The 22,899-nt window shown below is 35.5% G+C and overlaps 1 protein-coding gene across 1 annotated transcript in view; it reads left to right on the top strand.

Annotated features, from left to right (window-relative positions):
- Window positions 1–22,899, top strand: part of LOC121422473 — a 181,350-nt gene that overhangs the window by 134,999 nt on the left and 23,452 nt on the right. The window contains exons 37-46 of the mRNA XM_041617541.1: window positions 506–619; window positions 4,212–4,292; window positions 6,405–6,503; window positions 9,741–9,845; window positions 11,966–12,082; window positions 14,635–14,760; window positions 16,720–17,181; window positions 18,010–18,114; window positions 19,820–20,152; window positions 21,820–21,930. Coding sequence (XP_041473475.1) covers window positions 506–619; window positions 4,212–4,292; window positions 6,405–6,503; window positions 9,741–9,845; window positions 11,966–12,082; window positions 14,635–14,760; window positions 16,720–17,181; window positions 18,010–18,114; window positions 19,820–20,152; window positions 21,820–21,930 — 1,653 coding nt within the window. The remainder of the gene's footprint in view (window positions 1–505; window positions 620–4,211; window positions 4,293–6,404; window positions 6,504–9,740; window positions 9,846–11,965; window positions 12,083–14,634; window positions 14,761–16,719; window positions 17,182–18,009; window positions 18,115–19,819; window positions 20,153–21,819; window positions 21,931–22,899) is intronic.

Raw genomic sequence — 22,899 nt, 5'->3', positions numbered from 1 at the left:
ATGACTTCCAAGATTATGAAGTTATTGAAATATAATGGATATGAATTAACTGAACTAGAGAATTGATTCCTAGTGTGGTAATTTTACACTAGTCATGAATTCAAGTTCTTCTTGGGAGCGTTTCATCAATATTTTCATCCGTCAAGTGGTCAGATCTGACATCTTTCCATGAATTTGATTGGCTGAGAGACACTGTTCCTATGGTAACTGTCGGATAAAATGGGACTTGTCGGATAAAACGTCCGACAAGTCCTTTCATGAAACGCTCCCCAGATCAATTCTGACCTTATGTAGTAGATCAAACTTCCTTATTCAATGTAGTGCGAGAAACTTACATTTTCCTGTTGTGATATTAAGCATGATAGTTTTGTGTTAGTAATTTCATTTTCCTTTCTCGATTTCCTTGATTTAACCACTAAATGATAACCAAGTTTGATATATGATGGAGCTTAAGTACGTTAAAGAAGTTCTAACTCCTTTTTGTTTCTGTGCTTATATTTTCAAGTGGAATGTGGTGATGATGAAGTACAATGTGGAGGCTTGTTCTTTGAATGTATTGACTCTGATTACATCTGTGATGGAGTTGTTGACTGCTTGGATGGGATTGATGAAGTCTGTGGTATGTATAAGTTGATCAGCATTAATCACCATCACTTTCATTCCTTTTATCCTGCTGCACATTTTCACTTATCCTAAACCTTTGGGGACTGAGCCCTCACCCGGGGGCCACTTCCAATGACAAGACCATGGGGTCTTGAAAAGCACCCTAAACAAGTATTTTCCGTATTCTGAAAATGCATCCCTTAACAAGTATTGGCGTGTGAAACCCTACCCTCAACAGGTAGTGGAAACAAAATGATACCCTTGGTAAGTTTTCTCTTAATTGAACCCCTAAACAAATACAGCGATATTTTAATTGTAATATGTCACGGATTTGGGTCGTCCATTTTACCTTTTCCTACATCATAGGGTCTAGTCCGACTCCCACCTCCCACACCTCACGCTAATCGGAATCTAGACACGTAGTGTTAACTGTTGCGGCAAAAGGTACATCCTTTATAAAACATTTTAGTCTATTTTATATCCTCACAAATTTGACACGAAACGTAGCTTTTCTAGTGAAATAGATACCCTTTTTTCATTACTTAAGTGTTTTGACATCCTTATTACATTACGTATGTAACATGCCTAATCTTGAAATAGACATCCTTTTACATGTTTTGGGGGTCACGCATAATATCCACACCTCAATGCAAGTCCCCCCCCCCCCTTCGGGGCCCTCATATATGTGGGCAAGAGTTTATGGAAAACATGTTACAGGGAAATTGTATGAAGGATTGATATAAAGTGCATATCAAAAAAAGTTTACACTAATAAATATTCCTGTAAAATTATATGTTTGTAATATCCTGAAGCTTTTTCCACATTCGTACAGATCTCTTCAAGCAAATGATGATATAACCGTCAAAAAAATCTTTCTACTTAAGTGAGCACCACTTACTTTTGAATAGTTAATGGAAATGATTTGCACAGAACTTGGAAATAGTTATATGAATAATAGTAGTGTTAATCATGAAGAATACATGGACTTCAGTTAGGAAGATTGATTTAAAGATATATTTACCTCTTTAACTTGTTTCCTTTCGCAAAAAACTTCATAGAGTGCCATAGTGCCCCCCCCCCTTTCACACCACATACAAAGACTTTTGTAATGATATCTGCTTAACAATGAGCTTTTATTCACATAAAATTTTGTAGGATTGATTTCGTTTTTTGTCTTGCCTGCATGGCAGAGCAAGACTGTAGGCACCGCTATCCCGATGACGGAACCTAAGGTTAAATTTTTGAAATGACATCATAACTTAGAAAGTATATGGACATCGTTCATGAAACTTTGGCATAGGAGTTATCAGGTATTACTGAGTATCCTGCCTTGGTTTCAGGACACATGACCAAGGTCAAAGGTAATTTAGGGTCAATGAACTTTGGGCATCTTAGAGTATATATTTTATTGCCACAAAGTCAAAGGTCACAGAAAACAATGAGTAAAATAAATTAGTTTGTTTTGAGGTAACTAGAGACCCTGACCAGACCTAAAAGTGAAATTGACAAGTCATTTTATCATAACAATTTGAAATTTTATAAACTACGAAACACAGCTATGCCAGTTTTATGCACTGTTAGCATACTGCTACACTTCTTTACTTCTGTCACATGTAGAATCATAAATAGCTTTTCCTTCATGGTTAGATTGACAAAACATACAGCTTTGGGCTATTTATGGCCATGTTTTGTTTCCCTCTTATTTGGTGCAGCTTTCCATTTCTCAGTATCTCCATTCTGATTCATGTTTAACAGCTTTTCCTGACATATTAATCTAGGCCAAAGAAAGCCAAATGAAGGAATCACAAAAACCTACTCAAAAGCCTCAGGTCTCCATCTAATTGAGCACTGAATAATTGCCTGGGTCATTTTCCCCTGCAGATTAAAAAAAAAAACATTCCATTCATAAACTGGAAATCAAGAAAATTATCATGTTTTGACATATATACCTATACATTCACAGCCCTACTGATGCACTATGATGTCACATTATTCTGGCCATTAAGCACAATCAAGCCTATTTTCAAAACATGCAAATTTATGGTTTTCCTTAAGCAAAATACTCAGCTGGCATTGGGCAAGTGCTTAATATGCATGAAAGTTGCATTGGTTGTTGTGCTTTGTAGCTTATAGATTTTCCACTTGTCAATTCTTCCTTTTGTCCGGTCTGGGTCTTTAAAAACTACAAGATAGAAGAACAACTGAAATATGTATGCATTATCAATTTTAAATGAACTGACAGCATTTTTTTTCCAAGGTCAGTCACAAGAATGGCCTTACTAGCACTACATGTATGTAACTTTATATTGGAAATAGATTACAAGTATACATGAGCTTATGCCACGGCATGGCATCCGTTGTCCGTCGTCCGTCCATAATTTCAAAATGCTTCTTCGTCATTTCAAGTGCGATTTTAATACTGTTTGCTTTATATGATAACAGTAGGTGGGGGATTCAAAACATCTACACGGAATTTGAAACTCATTGAATGTGCTAATTTTTTGCACTTTTTTCAAAATTTTAATGCTTTTCCTTTATTTGTTGACCAATTTTGAATTTTTTGGTTCCATCTTGTAGAGCTTCATGAGGTTCACCAAACTTCTACACAGAATTTTGACATTTTAAGTAGAAATTTTTGTATGCTAATTTATGTGAAATTATTTTTTTTTTCAAAATGCACTTAAAATGCTTCTTCTTTATTTGTTGACCTATTTGATTATTTTTCTTCCATCTGGTAGAGCTTCATGAGGTTCACCAAATTTCTACACAGAATTTTGACCAGATAAATTTTTATGCTAATTTAAGTGAAATCAATTTATGCGTATGTTAAATAAATAATTCACATGAAATGCTTCTTTTTCTTTATTTGTGGACAGATTTTGATTTTTTTATTCCATCTGGTAGAGCTGCATGAGGTTCACCAAATCTCTACACAGAATTTTGAAATTTTGACTAGAAAATTATTTATGCTAATTTATGCAAAATTTATTCATGATTACAGAAAAATTATGCTTCTTATTTACTTACTGCATGAGGTTTACCCAGGTTCTACACAGAATTTATAAATTTTGACAAAATTATTTATGCTTATTTATACGAAATTTATTCATAAATCACAAAAAATTACTTCTCTGTCATTTCTTCATAAATTTCAATTGTGTTTCCTCAAATTATATCACCAATATAATTCACTACAGTGTCAACTGGGCTAAAATTATAAATTTTGTTGCTATTTGCCGGATGAGCTCCACATCATTGATGCGCTAGTATTGTTACGATGCACATTGAAGATTCCGTCTATTTTCTTCTTGTATTTGCCCCCTCCTCCTATGTGCTTGTTAGATTATTCATATCTAAGTATATTTACAATTTATCTTTATTTTTTATACTCAATTACAAGATGTGTTAATGAATATTTGTAGTTTTCCTTTGAAACATTTTGAACCACTATCTTTAAAAGAAAATCTTTAGAATACATCATGATGTGTAATTTCGAAATAATTCAATCCAAAAAATGGGGGTTGGTATAATTACCCTGTGGTTTTACTTATATTCACCAGCACTTGATAATTTGCAGTGACTTGATGATTGTTTTATTTCTCTTTAAGAATGTCGTAACAATTACGAAGTGCGACGTGAAAATGGACAATGTGTCAGTCGCTATGACCTTTGCCAGTATGAAACTTGCAGTAAGTAGCAGTATTATATACCATTATTTTGTTTGTGCCTGTATGTGCAATTTTCTGATCATGCAAATGTACTGCAGGAATGTGGACTGATGGTCCAATTGGTTGTCTCTAGCTGGTAAATCACACAAATTGGTGTACTTTGACACTCACACAGATGTTATTTAATCAAGCATCAAAGACAAAATATGAATAATAATAATAATATCAACCTTTATTTACTCAAAGTAGCAACATTAGCTATAACCTGATTATCCAGCATTATGAAAAATGTTATTTAAGGGATAGTCAGGGCTGAAAATATTTCTATCCAAATGAATAGAGTAAAATTCACAGAGCAAAATGCTGAAAATTTCATCAAAATCGGATAAAAATAACAAAGTTATTGAATTTTAAAGTTTATCAATACTTTGTGAATCTACAGTTATATGCACATCGTCATGAATATTCATTAGGTGGTCTGATGATGTCACACCCCACTCTCCTTTTTCTTATGTTATTACATGAAATCATAAATTTTTCGTTTTTCATAAATGTGTAAGTGATGTGTCTCCATTTATGATAAAATAAGTAGCGGCAATAAATGAATAATGCCCTTAAGTTGTCAATCCAATTATGTCAGTTCTTGGTAGAACAAGTTTTGTCTCACCTGCATAGCAGAGCGAGACTACATGTATAAGGCGCCACTATAGACTATAGGCGCCGCTTTTCCGAATTACTATCATAACTCTGAAAGTGTTTGGATCTAGTTCATAAAACTTGAGATATTAGAGTAATCAAGTATCACTGAACATCCCCTGTGAGTTTCAGGTCACAAGGCCAAGGTCAAAGGTCAGTTAAGGTAAAAAACTTAAGCCATGTTGGGATAATTGTTGAATTGCCATCATAACTTTGAAAGTTTATGGATAGAGTGAATGAAATGTGGACATTGGTGTATTTGTTAGCACTGCTGCTATATTAAATCGCGCAATGCAGGCGAGAATGCCAGAGGCGTTCCACTTGTTAATTAACCCTATTTCATATAATAAAATACAAAAGAACAAGTGGGGATATGACATCATCAGCCCACCTAATGAATATTTATGAAGACATGCCAAGAACTGTTTCACCGGAATAATGCAAATCTTTTAAATTCAATAACTTTGTTATTTGTCATCCGATTTTGATCAAATTTTCAGCATTTTGCTCAATGAATTTCATTATACATTATTTATAGAGATATACATATCCTCAGCTTGGACCATTCCTTTAATTACCCGTCACCATTCACAAAAATCGATCGCCTGTCAAGAAGATGAAGGTCACCTATTTTGAGTCTGGTGTGACTCAGTTGTTGTTGTTGTTGTTATTTTGAATAGGCAAACTAGTCAGTTTTGACTATTGTTGCCTTATAAATATGCTTTTCTTTTTTTCAAAAATATGATAATTTCTTTGTTCAAATTATGTCAGTTTGAAAAGTAAAAGAAAGAAAGGAAAGAAAGTTCCCAGGAAATTGTGCAAGACAACCTCTCCTGCCCTGTATTAGTACGTTATCCTGACAAGCCCGCTCGAGGTGCATTTCGAGGGCGTCTCAGGAGTACAAAAAAAATTGTATTCCCTATGTCTCTCAAACGTGAGCAGGGGGCGCTCTATCCAATACCTCGTGGAACTTGATTTAAATTCCGCAGGTGCAAAATTATGTCAAATCGATCGGAACCATATCAACATTATTATTTTTTTTTTTAAACGAAAACATTTATAGTAGAGTAAATACTGACATTTAAGGGCCATGTGATAAAGTGAAAGTGACAATAAAGGTGCACACATAGATTAATTCAGGCATTGAACCCACAGCCTCGTTTGCATGAGGCGGGTCCTGTAGCACTAAGCCCACATGACAAGGTTGGTGCTTGGACATTTAAAAAAAATTTACATGTTAGCTGATGTAATAAAAAATAAATGAGTCAGATTTTAATTTTAGTTAACTGTATTTTATGATGTTCAGACATACATGTAGCATATGGAGCTCAAAAGCTCAACATATTTGATTTTTCACATACTAAGCCTATCGAATCAGTGGATTAATATTGCTCAAATGTATAAATGATCTTTCTTCGACCTTGTCACGTTTTATAGCATTTGCCTGCAAAAATGGGCGGTATACTCACATGAACCTTGTGTGTGATGGATTCAATGACTGTGGTGATCGGACAGATGAACGCTACAACTGCAATGGTAAATAAATTGATTAATTCATTGACAAATGTTGCTTATACTGACACTTTTGTCATGAATATAATCATTTAATGGTCTTCTTTCCTTCAAGCACTTTTATGCATCATCTCTTTGTCATTTATTACTGTCTTTATAGCCCTAAAATGTCAGACTGTTGATGCCTGAAAAGGATGGGGCTTAATTCAGCCCCTTATCCACATGACAACAATGAGAATTGGTAATCCTGTGATGTAATCTTCAGTTCTTGTCTTTTTCGATGCCGGAATTATGTTTGTTATGCTAATATTTTGCTTATGATCTGATTTACGTTTCTAAATCACTAAATAATGATTGAGATTTGCTATTATTTTTAACAAATGTGCTTTTAGAATTTCAATGTCAATGTTTATATTTGTTTTTTTTTCTCACTATGTTATTATACAATTAATGCAAATGTATGTGTGTGTTATGACGATGCAGCACACTCGAGGGTATTTACAATTATGCGAAAGCAAGAGGCGCTTGCGCCGAGTGCTTTTTCATGGAAATCTTGTTCAAATCCCTCCAACTTGTGTACGATCGCACAGACAGAGATCACAAGACTGTCAATTATGACATCACAGGCGTATCTACTATGCACGCCTAAGTAAGCGCATCAAAATCCTAGCGAGCGCCAGCCTCTTTTACTGAACACGTATCAGTTTTTACGTGCTATTGGAACTAATGCTGCACAAAAAATGCACAGTGCTGCACGAAAAATGCACGACTGGAAGGTTGCGCATAATTAAAGCATGAACACGTGACTTGAATACGCACTCACCATTGGCTACATTCTTGAACCCGTTTTATTGTCTCACCTGCGAAGCAAAGTGAGACTATAGGCGCCGCTTTTCCGACGGCGGCGGCGGCGGCATCAACATCAAATCTTAACCTGAGGTTAAGTTTTTGAAATGACGTCATAACTTAGAAAGTATATGGACCTAGTTAATAAAACTTGGCCATAAGGTTAATCAAGTATTACTAAACATCCTATTAGAGTTTCATGTCACATGATCAAGGTCAAAGGTCATTTAGGGTCAATGAACTTAGACCATGTTGGAGGATTCAACATCGAAATCTTAACCTGAGGTTAAGTTTTTGAAATGTCATCATAACTTAGAAAATATATGGACCTAGTTCATGAAACTTGGACATAAGGTTAATCAAGTATCACTGAATATCCTGCATGAGTTTCACGTCACATGACCAAGGTCAAAGGTCATTTAGGGTCAATGAACTTTGGCAGAATTGGGGATATCTGTTGAATTCCCATCATAACTTTGAATGTTTATGGATCTGATTCATGAAACTTAGACATAATAGTAATCAAGCATCACTGAAAATTTTGTGCAAGTTTCAGGTCTCATGATTAAGGTCAAAGGTCATTTAGGGTCAATGAACTTTGGCCGAATCGGGGGTATCTGTTGATTTACCATCATACCTTTGAAAGTTTATTGGTCTAGTTCATTAAACTTGGACATTAGAGTAATCAAGTATCACTGAACATCCTGTTTGAGTTTCAGGTCACATGACCAAGGTCAAAGGTCAATGAACTTTGGCCGAATTGGGTGTATCTGTTGAATTACCATCATAACTTTGAAAGTTTATGGATCTGATTCATGAAACTTGTACATAAGAGTAATCAAGTATCACTGAACATCCTGTTCGAGTTTCAGGTCACATGATCAAGGTCAAAGGTCATGTAAGGTCAATGAACTTTGGCCATGTTGGGTTTTTTTGTTGAATAACCATCATATCTCTGTAAGTTTATTGGTCTAGTTCATAAAAAGAGGACATAAGAGTAACCATGTATCACTGAACATCTTGTGCGAGTTAGAGTAGTATTCAAAGTCAGCACTGCTGCTATATTGAACCGCGTGATGCAGGTGAGACGGCCAGAGGCATTCCACTTGTAATTATTTGTATTTATATAAATCCTTTTACATTTGACTTTATTACAACTATAAAAAGCACAAAGCTTGATGTTCATCAATATGACAGGAAATAATCTATGCATTTGTGAATTTTGTTTGAATTTTGTTTGAAATCACTTGTCAGTATTCTTGATCTGTCAAGCATGTAAAACCACTGGCATTGAAAATTTGGCCTCAAAATATGCATGACATTTCACGAAAAAATAAATAAAGCTTTTAGAGAGTGAGAGAGTGCTTCTCGTGTTCATACAGATACATGTTTAGGGCAGACCCCAGACTTTTAATGGGTTTAAAGCTAGTAGTATCTAACCTTTAATTTATCTCCTTAGGTACAATCATTAAGAGCTTTTTACCAGAATATACAATCTTTTTTTTTTTAATTCCTAGTTAATGACCATCACATGAAATGAGCAGGATTTAGTTGCATATTTTTCAAACAATGCAAGAAAGCTTTGATTTGGATAGCACAATTGTGTTTGTTTGTTTGTTTTTATCTTGCGGGAATATATCCCACCGCTGCCACCATAAATAAGGAAAATACTACTAGGGCATAATCTTACAAAGAGATGAGATTGATCCGATGAACCACAACTATGGAAAGCCAGCAATATATAAACTGGCTGGATTGTTCATAATGTTTTCTAGATATGATGAATATTCATGCATGCGTCATTGTCTAGATAATTCAGTGTCCTGCTCTTTGTTTACAAAGGGCATTGTGCAAATTTCATGTAGGAATAATTATGATATTCATGCAGTTGTTGTTGATTGGATATCACAACTCACAAGAATGGAGGTTATTCGGATACTGTGTCGTTGCCTTTACTGGTCACAGCCGATTCACTGTACTAACATACCACTAAGAATTAGCTATGGTAATCCAACTTAGGCAATATTTCATGGCTCATACTATCATGAATACATATAGTAAGTTACTTTAGTATTATTGTGAATGTTTGTGATTATGAACTGATTGTGAGATAGCATGAATGCTTGATGGCAAGTAAGCAGAGGACTGAGCTTGAAATCCTCTGTGAGGAGCCTGGTGGGAAGGATTAATGCCTTAACGAAAGGCACACTCACACCGAGTAGGAGCGAACCTGGGTCACCGGATGAAGAAGCCACTGCTCTACAGACTGAGCTAACATGCCTCCTCTTAATCATATGAATAGCACTGTGGTTCCTCAGGATTCAACAAGCGAGCTTATGAAGGGAATGGTCTCCATGAATCTAAGCATCGTTAGAAAAAAGAAATAGCATTGAAACGTGTATACTTTTCTTGTAGGATGTGCTTCCCATGAATTTGACTGTGGAGAGAAATGCATACCCCAAAACTATGTCTGCGATGAAGTATATGACTGTGCTGATAAAAGAGATGAAGCAAACTGCAGTAAGTAGAGAAACACCTCTCAGTTTTCAAGACAATTATGTAGATTCTGTTCATTTGAATATTCTATGAAACGAACCCTGAGGGACAGTTGCAAGTTTTCCATTTTCGCCAGAAATCCCAGTACATGTACACACTTTTGATGACTTAAAACTTGCTCAAACGCAAAACTTCACCACATGCCCATATGCATACACCATCCATCCACAACCACATGTGCATGTGGTGAGTTTTGCATCTGAGCATTTAGTTCTGTCATGTTTTTCTGCATGTACAGTTTACTTTTATGTATTGTACTTGGGTCAATCACAATGATTTTTCTATGTCTCTCCATCATATATGGTTGTCAGAGGCATCACGTTTTGGGGCTGTCCATTTGTTTGTCCCAATTTTTCCCCCAGGTCACTTACATGGACGAGTGGATAACAAGCTCGACCAACAAAGACATGAAAAAGGATGTTGTTACACATGTAACGTAATAAGGGTGTCAAATACACTCAAACAAAAAAGGGGTATATATTTTGCTAAGAAAGCTACATGTTTAGGGTCAAATTTATGAGGGTATAGAAAAGATTAAAATGTTTTATAAAGGATTTACTTTTCCCCAACAGTCAACACAACATGTTTAGAGTCCGATTTGCACGGGGTGTGGGAGGTGGGGGCTGTACTAAACCCAATGATGTAGGTAAAGGTAAAATTGACAACCGAAATCTGTGACATATAACAATTAAAATATTGCTTTACTTGTTAGGGGGTTCAGTTCAGGGAATACTTGCCAAGAGTATTGTTTTATTTCCAATACTTTTTAAGGGTAGGGTTTTACATGCCAATACTTGTTAAGGGGTGCATTTTCAGAACATGGAAAATACTTCTTTAGGGTGCTTTTCGAGAGCCAATGGTCATGCATGGTATCCACTCATCAATGGAAGTGCCCCCTCCCCTCTGGATTTTTCCAATGACTAAAGTTTGACATTTGAACTTCAAACTTGATTCAAGTACATATGGAGGTGATATTGATTTATCCAACTCCTACAAAAATTCTTATAATTTTATTGGTTGTATGCCATTCAATATTTGATCTACTTTATGCTGCATGCAAATTTTATTTATTATTTCACGGCAACCGTGCATATTTTATTTTTCCATTGCACTGTGAGCTCTCTCTCAGTGTGTACCAATTAGCATGTGCGTGTGTTTGTGTGCATATAAGTTAAGCGCATCAACAAGGTTGACTGTGCACCATTAGATTCATGAATCAAAGCGCGTCACAAAAGAATAAAAACAACTGATTTCATACATGGGGAACTTTTTTCATGTTATCAGCGAGAACAAGTTGCTGGGCCTAAAAACTAATTCCATCCATTTTTCCTTTCTATTTTGTCAAATAACATGTTCTAGAAAACATGTCTTCATTTGTCCATTATGCTAACTATCCACTCTTTTCGAGGCTGTGTTCAACTCGAGTGAGGATAGATCACATAATGAACATGTGCATGCATTATTTGTATACTGATTACTTGGATAAAACAATAAATGAACCCCCCCCCCACCACATGTAGAGGAAAGTCTTCACCATTGCACTATTTGCATAAGAGTAGAAGAGTATAATAATAATAATAGGCATTTATATAGGGCCATCTATCTAGAAATATTATATTCCGAGGCGCGATGTTATTATTATTACCCCGGCTTTAGCTCGAGCTGCCTTTCAGCACTCCTGCGTTCAAGGAACTATTCCTGCCGGGTGGATGAAATTATGCCATGGCTGGGATTCGAACCCATGACCCTCTGTTTCAAAGTCAGAAGACTAATCCACTGGGCCACAACACTCCACAAGGAGCATTGTGGCTCAAGTGCCTACACATGAGCGTCACTAAGTAGGATTAATCTATTAAATCTAATGAATTTACTTTTTAACAATACATGTATAGATCATCACATTCCAAGATCCATCACCATTCATAGCATAATGTGGAAGTGTATATATTGTAGGTTTTGCTAATGGTGTTTTCTTTGGAAGAATAGCCATACTAAAATACTGGCACAGTTGGGATCATTATTGTCTGCTATTTCCTTTGTTACACGATTTAATAATTCATGTTTTGTTTTCCTTATTTCAATAGCATGCCGTAGCATTGAATTCGAGTGTGGGAGTGGAGAATGTGTATATTACTGGCAATTATCCGATGGGAGATCACAATGTAATGATGGTTCTGATGAGCTTGAAGAGAACAGTCGATGTAAGTTTCAATCATTCAAGAGAAATATTTCATATATAGGCAATTACTACATGTATCAGACATCTGTGGTGGTCATTTACAAACCGTATTGCCCTAGATTTTCTGAATATCAGGTAGGGAAGGGTATATTGTTTGTATTTTTCTTGGTCTCAATGCGCATTTTGACTTTGCATGCAGAGACGACGCAAAATATACCTGTATTATCGCTGGTCTCACATCCGGGCATTTGAAGATGAGTATAAAGAGATACGCTTCATAATGATTCGCCCACCAACAATATACGTCATAATAAAGACAACACTGGATCCAAGAGCTTACAAGTATGTGATAATGTTAAACTGCAGAGGCTAGACCCTACTAAAAACATGACACAATAGAACTCTATTCTTAAAAGAAATATCTCCATTTTCATGACTTTTGCTATAGATATCTGATTTGGATGATAATAAAAATGTTGACTGGCTCTTCTTTCGGGGAACATCTTGCCCGTAAAAGAACCATATTGCAGAGATGCCAACCCTCCCGATTTCATCGGGAGGCTCCCGAAAATTCATCCCAGCTCCCGCCCTTACGATTAACATCCTTATCCTCCCGAAATTTTTTTGCATTGATCAAATTGGATTGGAAGTACATGTATCGTCTGCTAACTTTAGCATGTATTAACTCCATTACGTTCGCTACTACTAAAATTTTGTGTGAAAGGCAAACAAATAAGGAGCAGCGAAAAGCTGGTGCATGTGATATGCCCAACGGGAATCCACTGTGCACCAGGCCGGTAGGCCCGGCTAGCTTCGTGAGCCGTGTGCGCTCGCGGCCGCTAGATTTGTCGAGTCATGCGGTGGAATATCGGTGTGTGATTTCGGCGTGTTGATGGGTTGATATTGACACGAAATGGAGGAAAATCAACAAAAGAAGACCAAGAAATGGTCTCAGAAGTTTAAGACTGAATACAGTCTCTAGTACCCGTGTATTAGGAAGTCGTAAAAAGAGGAATTTACCATGCATTTTGCCCAATTTGCAGCGTGGACATTTCAGTTGAGCATGGAGGTCGTGATGATATTCGGAAGCAGTTTGGCTGGGAGCAAACGGCATACGGACATTGTGAAGACAAGATCTTTACAGGTAGATGTTACCCGCGCCGAGCTTTTCTTTACTGGATTTATAGTGGAACATAACCTGCCTATAGCTGATAATTCCTCCTTACTATTTATTGTTGACCGGGTACTTTTCTTCTATTGTCCCCTCATTTTTTTTTTACATGTAAAAATGCACATTTGATATTTTTTATGTTAAAAAAGTGGGAAAAATGTTTTTTTAAAAATATGTGAAATGCTCCAAAATAAGGGCCAGAGAGCATCTAGAAACCCAGAGCTTCCAGGGCCCTAAGGCGGGCCCTGGACCCCGGCTGCAAGGGTCGAGCGCTCCGCGCTCGAGATGTGCGTTACGCGCACATGCATAATTTGGTGTCGGTTGCAAATCCTCCCTAATTCTGATTTCCAAAAGTTGGCATCTCTGATATTGCATGTCTAAAGACTCGAGCCAATATGATTCTTTTGCAGACAATATATTTGATGTTCCCCTCAAGGCCAGTCAATATTATATCATTAATACTTCATATTCGGACCAAGGAAATTCTTTTTAAAAGTTAGGGTAAATTAAATCAAGTTGTCATAAACCATATAATCTGTCCAGATTTTCCTCAATTAGTTTGTATCTTTTCAACAACTAATGATGGACATGTAATAAACGATTATGTGAGTCTTCATTAATTCATTATCTTGTCAGGAGTTTTAAAGATCTACTCAACTTTGGATCATATTTAGATTTGGAGCATATGATATGCATTTATTGGCAATAAGCCCAGCAATTTTTGTCTTCATCCTGTAGAAAAATGATGTTTGACTTTGCGGCATCATATCTGCATGAGTCTTTTGTTTGTTGAGACATGATATAGCAGAGACATCACTGTGACTTTGAAGTCCGCTTTTGCGATTTCCTTTTTTTAATGAAAGCTGTCAGCACTTACAGTATATCAAACAGTTACCGTAGTAACAGTCACAGACGTGGCAACATCCTAGATGATATATATATTAACGATATCTCCCTAACAGATAATTAACTTTTCTTCAGAGAATTCTTCAATGCATGTGTCATAAGTGAGCTAGAGAGCAATCATACAAGTAACATCTTAATCTCCTGCTTTGCGGAGAGGTTTCCATGATATTTACTCTAGCGACAATTGCTCTGATTGAAAATCTGCATGTCAAGCCAGACATAAAAATCTAACCTCCAAAAGTAAATAAACCCTAATCCTTAGCATTACATTATTTTGAACCAAAAACTCTATCACAATTCTAAGTCCAGTCCTAATATAATCTCTCTGAGATATCAAGACTGGAGAAAATGTTGTGCTACTAAAGAGAGAGACATTTACCATTGTAAATAGGCCATGAATGTGTCTACAGTAAATAAAGAATATTAACTGTGCAATATCCTAGGTGGTATTGATTTGATTTTTTTCCTGTGCACTCGTGTTTCTTTTTCACGTGCAGATTGTGGCGGTAATTACTTTCAGTGCAAAGACTTCACTGCATGTCTCAGCCGTTATGACTTGTGTGATGGCTTCTTAGACTGCCGAGATGGAAGTGATGAACTATTCTGCCCCGGGATTCCATCGGGTTTGTCCATTTTTTTTAAAATGATATCCCACCCAAATGAAAGAAATGTTATAAACAGTAAACCTATAAGAATGTATTTACCACATTTGTGATGCTATACATGATGCAAGGACAGATGTTCTGTTTGATCCACAAGGCAAATTTCTTAAATGATTAATTGGCATTATGTTATATGTTTATTATAGCCCCAAGCTAAATGTACTTTTGAGGAAACAACAAATTCACAAATGAGGTCCACTTCATAAACTATTAGTACATTTATAACACCAGGGAAGCATTTCATGAAAGGATTTGTCAGACATTTTATCCGATAAGTTTTATCTGACAGTTACCATAGTAACACCGCTTCATAGCCAATCAGCATCAAGGAAAGTTTACAGAAATATTGATGAAATGCTCCCCTGTTCTCAGTACCGCACAAATGAGGGGGGGGTCGCGGCCAAGAATTAAAGAGAGAAGGGTGATATATCAAATTATTTTCTGAATAGTATGTAAAAGTTTATCACAAAATTGGATTTTTGTAATAAAAAAGGCAATTAAAAAAAAATAGATTTCAACCAATACATCATAACTGGCCTCCTCCAAATTTTTGGCTCATTATGCACCTTCTGTTCTTGTGCTGAAATGCTAATCAAATTTCTAAAAGCAACATACAAGTAGCTTGCATTCAAATGCTTTTTTAAAATGAGAAATGCAATCTTCTTATCTTATTTCAACTCGAACTGTTTGGAAAGTTCCAGTCATGCATAAAGTCTTGCCTAATCATGGCCCTAGGAACAATTTTTTGACGGGAGGTGCTGATTTCAATTTGACAAGCAAAATAAAAAGGGAGGGGGGTCCAATACAAAATGAAGGTCATTCTGGTCATGAGAAATTTGACTAGGCCCCCCAAAGACAATGGAGATCACATTGGTTATATTTCTCCAATTTGGCACACCTTACAGAATTCCAGGTGGTGCTGCTTATGGAGAATAACACATGCAGCACCCCCCCCCAGATTTTTTTTTAATCAAACTTCCTAATTGTAGAGAAGTATGAATATAATGTTTCTAGATGTGGAACATAAATCATCTTGATTTCAGGTGACAAGGCCAGCTGGGTGTAGCTATCTTTCCAAAGCAAAGCTTAGGAAAGATACCAAGTACATCCAGCTTTCCGAAAAAGTGATAGCTTGTCCATCACCTTCACCCACGGTGATTATTTGCGTACTTTTGGCATCTTTTGGCATTTGTTGGTTGACGAGTAGAAGGGTGCTAATATGAATGCTTCAAGAAATGCCAATCTCTCTACTTATGAATTGTGAAAGAAAGTTTTTGTACACGTTGTAAGAAATAATGATGTGTCATTTCTTACCGATCTTGCTGAGGTAATTGGGGAAAGGAGTTGAAATCTTGATTGATCCAATCCAAAAATCAAAATCACTAATCAGACTTCAAAAAGTGACATGACCGCGAGATGGAAAACTCGGGAGCACATGTGTAAAGTGAACGTTTTGCTAGGTTTTTCCATGTGAGATTAAATGCCTGTGATTGGCTCGCTAAAAAACAATAAGATGTTCCGTGATTGGAGTAACTAAGAAAAACACTGTTGTTGGCTGTCTCCACGGATGAAATAAATGATGCAATGAAGAATGTCTAAAACGTATCGACAATGTTGAAATAAGTTGTGACTTGATGAATGAAGAAAACTTTCAAGTCGCTACAACTTCAACAACAAGGAATACAGCAATGTAGACTACTAGATTTGTTTAGTTTATTCATCTTTAAAAGAACACACTTTTATTCAATATAAAAACTCAACGAGAATTAATATTTATGTTTACTCCGTCTTTTATAGAAGACATTGAAATTAAAATTATTAAAACTTGTCTTCATTGTCTTAGAGTAAGGTTTACTAAAAATTATAGTATCTCTTTTGACAAACTGTGTATTATTTTTTGTATGCAATATATCTATGCAGATTCGGTAGTCCTCAACCCAGGAGAATGCTTCAGTCTATCATCACCTTCTTATCCTGGCTATGACAACCTGTTAAACTATATCTGGACTGTAACAGCTGCAGAGGGTTACTCTGGTTTAAGCATAAAATTCATTGCCTTCCGTTTAGAATATAGGTATGATTTCTTGTACATCGGATCGGGCAGTTACGATGGAATGTACGAGTATCTACTCACAGGGACGGACGCTATTCATAACTTTGGCTTAGCTGTATCTGATGGGGGATACACTGAAGCATTTCGGAATCCACAACCACATGACACGGATTCTGGTTTCTGCAGTAACTCCACATTTTACTATGATGGAGAAAGGTTTCCTTATGTAATCCACTTCAAGAGTACAGAGATCTGGCTACAAATGATGACAGACTACAGTTTAACCTATGATGGCTTTGTCTTGCAGCTTATCTCTACAGACTTTGAAGGTATGTAAATCCATTATTTTATTTTATTACATTTCCAAATTTCAATAACATAAGTATACAAGTATAATCATGTTCAGCTTAAGCAAACATTACAAACGTTCATTATAATGATGAAAATACATAGCATTATTCCAATTCAAATATGAATTATATTTAAGTTTTAATTGTTGGAACATTTTTGTTTAATGGTTTGAAACAAATTTGTCTTATAGAGAGCAGACAGTTTGTTTTCAAGGGACCACTTCAAGTTTGTCAAAAGTAAGGCTTGGAGTTCCACAAGGCATCATTAACGGGCACATCTTTTCCTATCTACATGATATTCATAATGGCATGTCTAGTTCTTAATGCTGTGGGGACCAATTTGATGCTTACTGGACCACAATCAATTCTAAATCAAGTGAAGAATTTTTTTGTTTTACTAAACAGCAGTTGTCTGGAAAGAGTGGCCAAGTTCCATTAGGCTAATGTATTACATCAAATCATGATAGAGGTTATGCATAATGTGCATTTACTTGTTTACATAGATGTAAAGTTGTGATTAGATTCATTGATTACTTTTATGGTTATTTCATTTTAGAGGAGATATTGAATATTTATTCAACCCTACGATAAAATTGTAATTTGAAAATATTCAGAACTCAATTACACTCTATTAGGATCATCTGTGATTTGTTTTAATCATTATTTGTTTTACAAACCTGTGATCTTATTTTGGTGTACGGCAGAAATCAAGCATTTTGCATTCAGTGTTCATTAAGCTTGATTGTGGGAAATATTTGATTTAAATTCTTTAAATTCTGTATATTAATGTGCTTCTCTATTCAATAGGTGAAGTGTTCGAGTGTTCAGACACAATGGTTATTCCAGCAAATAAGACTTGTGATTTCATTCGTGACTGCCCAATAGAAAATGATGAAGCCGACTGTTATATTGGTAAATTCCACATTTTTTAATGGCATTCTCTTTTAGCATAGAATTTGGCATTGTGGTCAGATTTAAGATATAATATTTATGCATGATTTGTATTACGTTTTCTTGTCCATATCATCATTGGTGTAAATCTGTTAAATCTGTGGTGTCATACTATTCAAGTGGGGATGAAACAATATACCACCCCCCCCCCTCCTATAATGGGCTCACCAATTGGATTTACGCCAGTGCATAGCATTTTGTCTGACAGATTTCCAATAAATAATTGGGTTTGGTCTTGTAGTGAAGTAAATGAAAGAAATGCAAATTTCTTCGATGATAACATGAAAATATCCCCAAACTTTCCAGATTTCAAATTTCAATAACTGTATGATTTTTTTTATTCTATTGTTTTTTTTGGGGGGGGATGAAAATAGTGCTTCCCTGTGTATTTATTTTATTTCATTACATGCCCTTTATTTCTCCGTGCCTTGTCCTGCAATGTGTTTTTTGTGTGTGTGTGCACTTTCAGCAATTTTATTCCTCAGTCACTATACTGCCTTGTCGACATCACATCCACTTAAATAGCTTTATTGTATACATCATTGGGAGAATGCTTAGTTTGACTGAAAACATGCAAAACGTTTTTTATTGTAGTGTCCTATCTTTATTACAAATGTTCTTGTTCCGTTGCACATAAGCCCACCTTCCCTAGATTTAGGTTCAAATTGCCAAGTTTCATTGGTGAAAACACACACACAATTTTTCATTTCAGTGTTCTATACCATATACTGTGGGGATGTTTTGTATCTTGCCTTCGTTTAACTATCCTGTACTCGGAAAGTATGTCTGTTCTATTACCTGAAGTTATTCAATCCAAGAAAGTTTACGTACAACTATGACAGTGCAAAGTTGTCCAAAAATTATCTTTTTTCAGTGAACATATATATATTATCAGATGTTAAACATGCTTTATAGTGATAATCTATTTACATTTGTGAAAGTTTATTTTGATTGTGGGATTTTATACGGTTACAGGACTATCCTGATGATTGTTTTGGCTAAAAGTCAGTTGCGGAATGGTCCATGTGATAAGATGTATCATTTTCTAAACAAAACAAAGAAGAATTTAGATATTAAAAAAGAGAAGAATTTGATCCTTTGAGTTTGAAGGTAGATTGCAAAAACAATTATTTCAATAAAAAAAATATGAAGGATAGGTAGTGAAAATCCAGGTTAACAAAAACCCCAACACATTATTAAATGTAACCTTGCCAACCTGGCATTTGATCAAAGCAGGGGCGGATCTAGGATTTTCCAAAAGAGGGGGAGCATTTTTGTACAGAAAAAATCAACAACTCCCCCCCCCAAAAAAAAAAGAGTAAAGTGATCTTTGTCAGGAATGATTTGACAAGCAAAAAAAAGGGGGTACTCACTAATAATGGAGGTTATTTCGTTGCAGGAATAATTTGACAAGCAAAAAAAAAAATTCTATACAAAATGGAGGTCATGGTGTTCCAGGAACAAATTGACCAGCAAAAAAAAGGTCCTCTGTTAATATAAACAAGACATACATGTATCCCCTTATAAATATTTGGTATGACACTAAAATGGGGGAAGCTTGGACTGGATGTGCCCCGACTTGGGTCTGCCGCTGCATAGGACAAAGACATCCTTCCCTCCTTCTTCTTTGAATATTATAATCATAGTTTTTTGTTTTATTCTGTAGAATTTGAACTATCGTCAGAATCTGTGGACCAACTTGTGTGGGAGAATAACCCCGATAACAAGACAGTGACTGTCTGGCGCATCACAAATACAATTGGTTACAATGGCTTCAAGATTAGTGGTATAGAGTTTCTGTTGAGTGAGAAAAGCTCTTTAGTCATAGGGCTCGGGTCAGATGCTACCCAAGATGCAACAAAGGCTGTGGTCTTATCTCAAAACTCTCCCCAGGGGTTGGATTTAGTCTTCGACTCAGATGTTTTATGGGTTCGCCTGCAAATTAATGCATATACTTATGCTGGCTTCTCCTTTCAGGTTCAACCTTTCAATGTAACAGGTATGTGTAAGAGTGTTCAGAATTTTAGCATGAAATAAGAACAAGATAGACATGAATATCACCAATTGAAAATCATTAAAATCTGGTGATTTTTGGTATATGATGTAGTTACAGATCTCTTTAAGCAAATGATGACATAACTGTCAAAAAATCCTTCTGCTACTTAACTTTGTGAAAAGTTTGTGAAAATTATTTGCGCAGAATTTGGAAATATCTATATTAATTAAAGTAGATGTTAATCATAAACAACACATGGAATTTAGCTAGGAATATTGATTTTAAGATATCTTTTACCCTTTTAACTTGTTTCCTTGATAGAGTGCCATTGCACCCGAACCCCCTTCCCACAAACCTATGCCATCGCAATGATATCTACTTTACACAGAGCTGTTATTCACATGAAATGGCTGGGCCTTAATTTTTTTTGTTAACCATTGTCAAGCTTGGAAAAGTAGCTTGGGAGAAACTAGTATTAAATGAAATGGGGTCCCACTTTAAATGATAAAACTTTTGTGAAATAATGCTGGAGATAAACTTTTGTTTACATTCAGTTATGTCCTCAGATCCAGCTAGCACAAGAAGGGTAAAGGTTGTGCTTATCTAGGGTTAAAGTAATAATTTTGGTAGCAAAGTTGTTACAAAATGTTTAAATGTATCTGTTTTATTTCAGTTTGCTAAAAATGCATAAGAAATGTACCACACAGTTTGTGTTTGCCTTTCTTCCTTGACAATGAAAACGTGAAAATGAGCATTTCTGCGCAAACATTTCGTGCTCACTTAAGAGCAACATTCTGTCAAATGTTTACTTCATATGAAGGATGAGACCCAAACCCAAGAATGTATGTGAAAGAAAATTATCCCCATGTTGTAAACTTTTCAATTCCCAGGACTTTTTTAAAGTGTAAACTTTTAATGATATGCACTGTATATATATATATATCTCTCTCTCTCTCAAGAGAGGGGGAGAGAGAGTGACAGAAGGATAGATGGGGACAGGTTAAAACTTTCATGCCTTTCCCAACAAAATTTATTCAAGTCCACAAATCAGCATAACTGATTTTTGAATATACAAGCTCTCCCTCGTTTCAAGTTGAAGGTCTGATGACCTTACACATTCCACTATAAATCAAAGTATGTCATCTTTCCTTTGACCAGTGAATTGAACATGCAAATATTTGGGTATATCATTTTTCACAAAAATAATACATCAAAAGCTTCATTTTTTTAGTTCTCATCTGATTTTGATGGAATTCTGAACTATTTCTCTTTCATAATAATAATAATATAGGGTATTTATATTGCACACATATCCACCTTGTTGCCTTTCATACCTTTAGTCCTTCTATTGAAAACAACTTGTGTGGAATTCCCCTTTCAATCTGTCTTAGTTTTCAATTGTTTTATGCCTTTTCACACGATTATGAACTTGAAAAAAAAAATGAATATACCCCTAATAATTTCTTTTTATTTCAGAATGAGAAAGTGGATAGTGAATGATTCATAATCGTCCTGTGTATCAATGCAGCTTGAATTGCATCCGAAAGAGATGTGAACAAAGTCACCAAAAATAAACATCTTGCAAAAAGTCCTTTTATGTATTTACGCACTTAATTTTTCTAATGTTTTAAAAGTGTTCTAATGGCATTTCTTTCATGTTTGCATGACAGAAGGCCCATTGCTTTGCAGCCAAGGCCGTGTAAACATCAGCAGCAATGGTGTCTGTGATGGACAAGTTCAGTGCATCGATCGCAATGATGAAAAGAATTGCAACGAGCCTCGTAAGTCATAATTATCATGGCACATTTTAATCCTACATTAAGTTTAAAGTGTACTTTCATAAATTCATAAAAGATGATTTGCATTGCATCCAGAGTAGTTGATAAAGAGTTGAAATAATTTTTTGAAATTTTACTGATCGTGATAATTTCCTAGTGGTGACTTGCAGGGTTTGGTATTACAGGGAATGATTTTCCTGGTATCGCATTACAATTTGTTCCACTTATGCCATGGCGTGGCGTCCGTCGTCTGTCGTCCGTCTACAATTTCAAAATGCTTCTTCTTTGCCATTTCAAGTCCGATTTCAATTCTGTTTGCTTTATATGATTGCACGAGGTGGGGGATTCAAAACTTCTACACAGAATTTTGAAATTTAATAAATATGCTGATTTATGCGCATTTTTCATAATTCACAAAAAATGCTTCATTTGTTGACCAATTTTGATTTTATTTCTTCCATCTGGTAGAGCTTAATGAGGTTCACCAAACATCTACACGGAATTTTTAAATTTGGAGTAGAAAATTATGCTAATTTATGCAAAATTCATAAAATCACACTCACAGAAAATGCCTCTTCTTTATTTGTTGACTGAATTTCAAATGCTTCTTCTTCATCATTCCATGTCTGATTCCAATTCTGTTTGCTTTATATGATAGCATTAGGTGGGGGATTCAAAACTTCTACACAGAATTTTGAAACTCATCAAATATGGTAGTTTATGCTATTTTTTTAAATTCACATAAAATGCTTTTTCTTTAATTGTTGACAAATTTTGATTTTTTTTCTTCCATCTGGTAGAACTCCATGAGGTTCACCAAACTTCTACACAGAATTTTGAAATTTTTAGTAGAAAATTATTTATGCTAATTTATGCAAAACTTATTTATTAATCACAGAAAAATGCCTTCTTTATTTGTTGACCGATTTTGATTATTTTTTTTCTTCCATCTGATAGAGCTGCATGAGGTTC

This window comes from Lytechinus variegatus, chromosome 10 (assembly GCF_018143015.1).
Source record: "Lytechinus variegatus isolate NC3 chromosome 10, Lvar_3.0, whole genome shotgun sequence".
Classification (NCBI taxonomy): domain Eukaryota; kingdom Metazoa; phylum Echinodermata; class Echinoidea; order Temnopleuroida; family Toxopneustidae; genus Lytechinus; species Lytechinus variegatus.
Note: the sequence above shows the minus strand (reverse complement) of the source record. Positions and strands in the feature narration are given on the sequence as shown.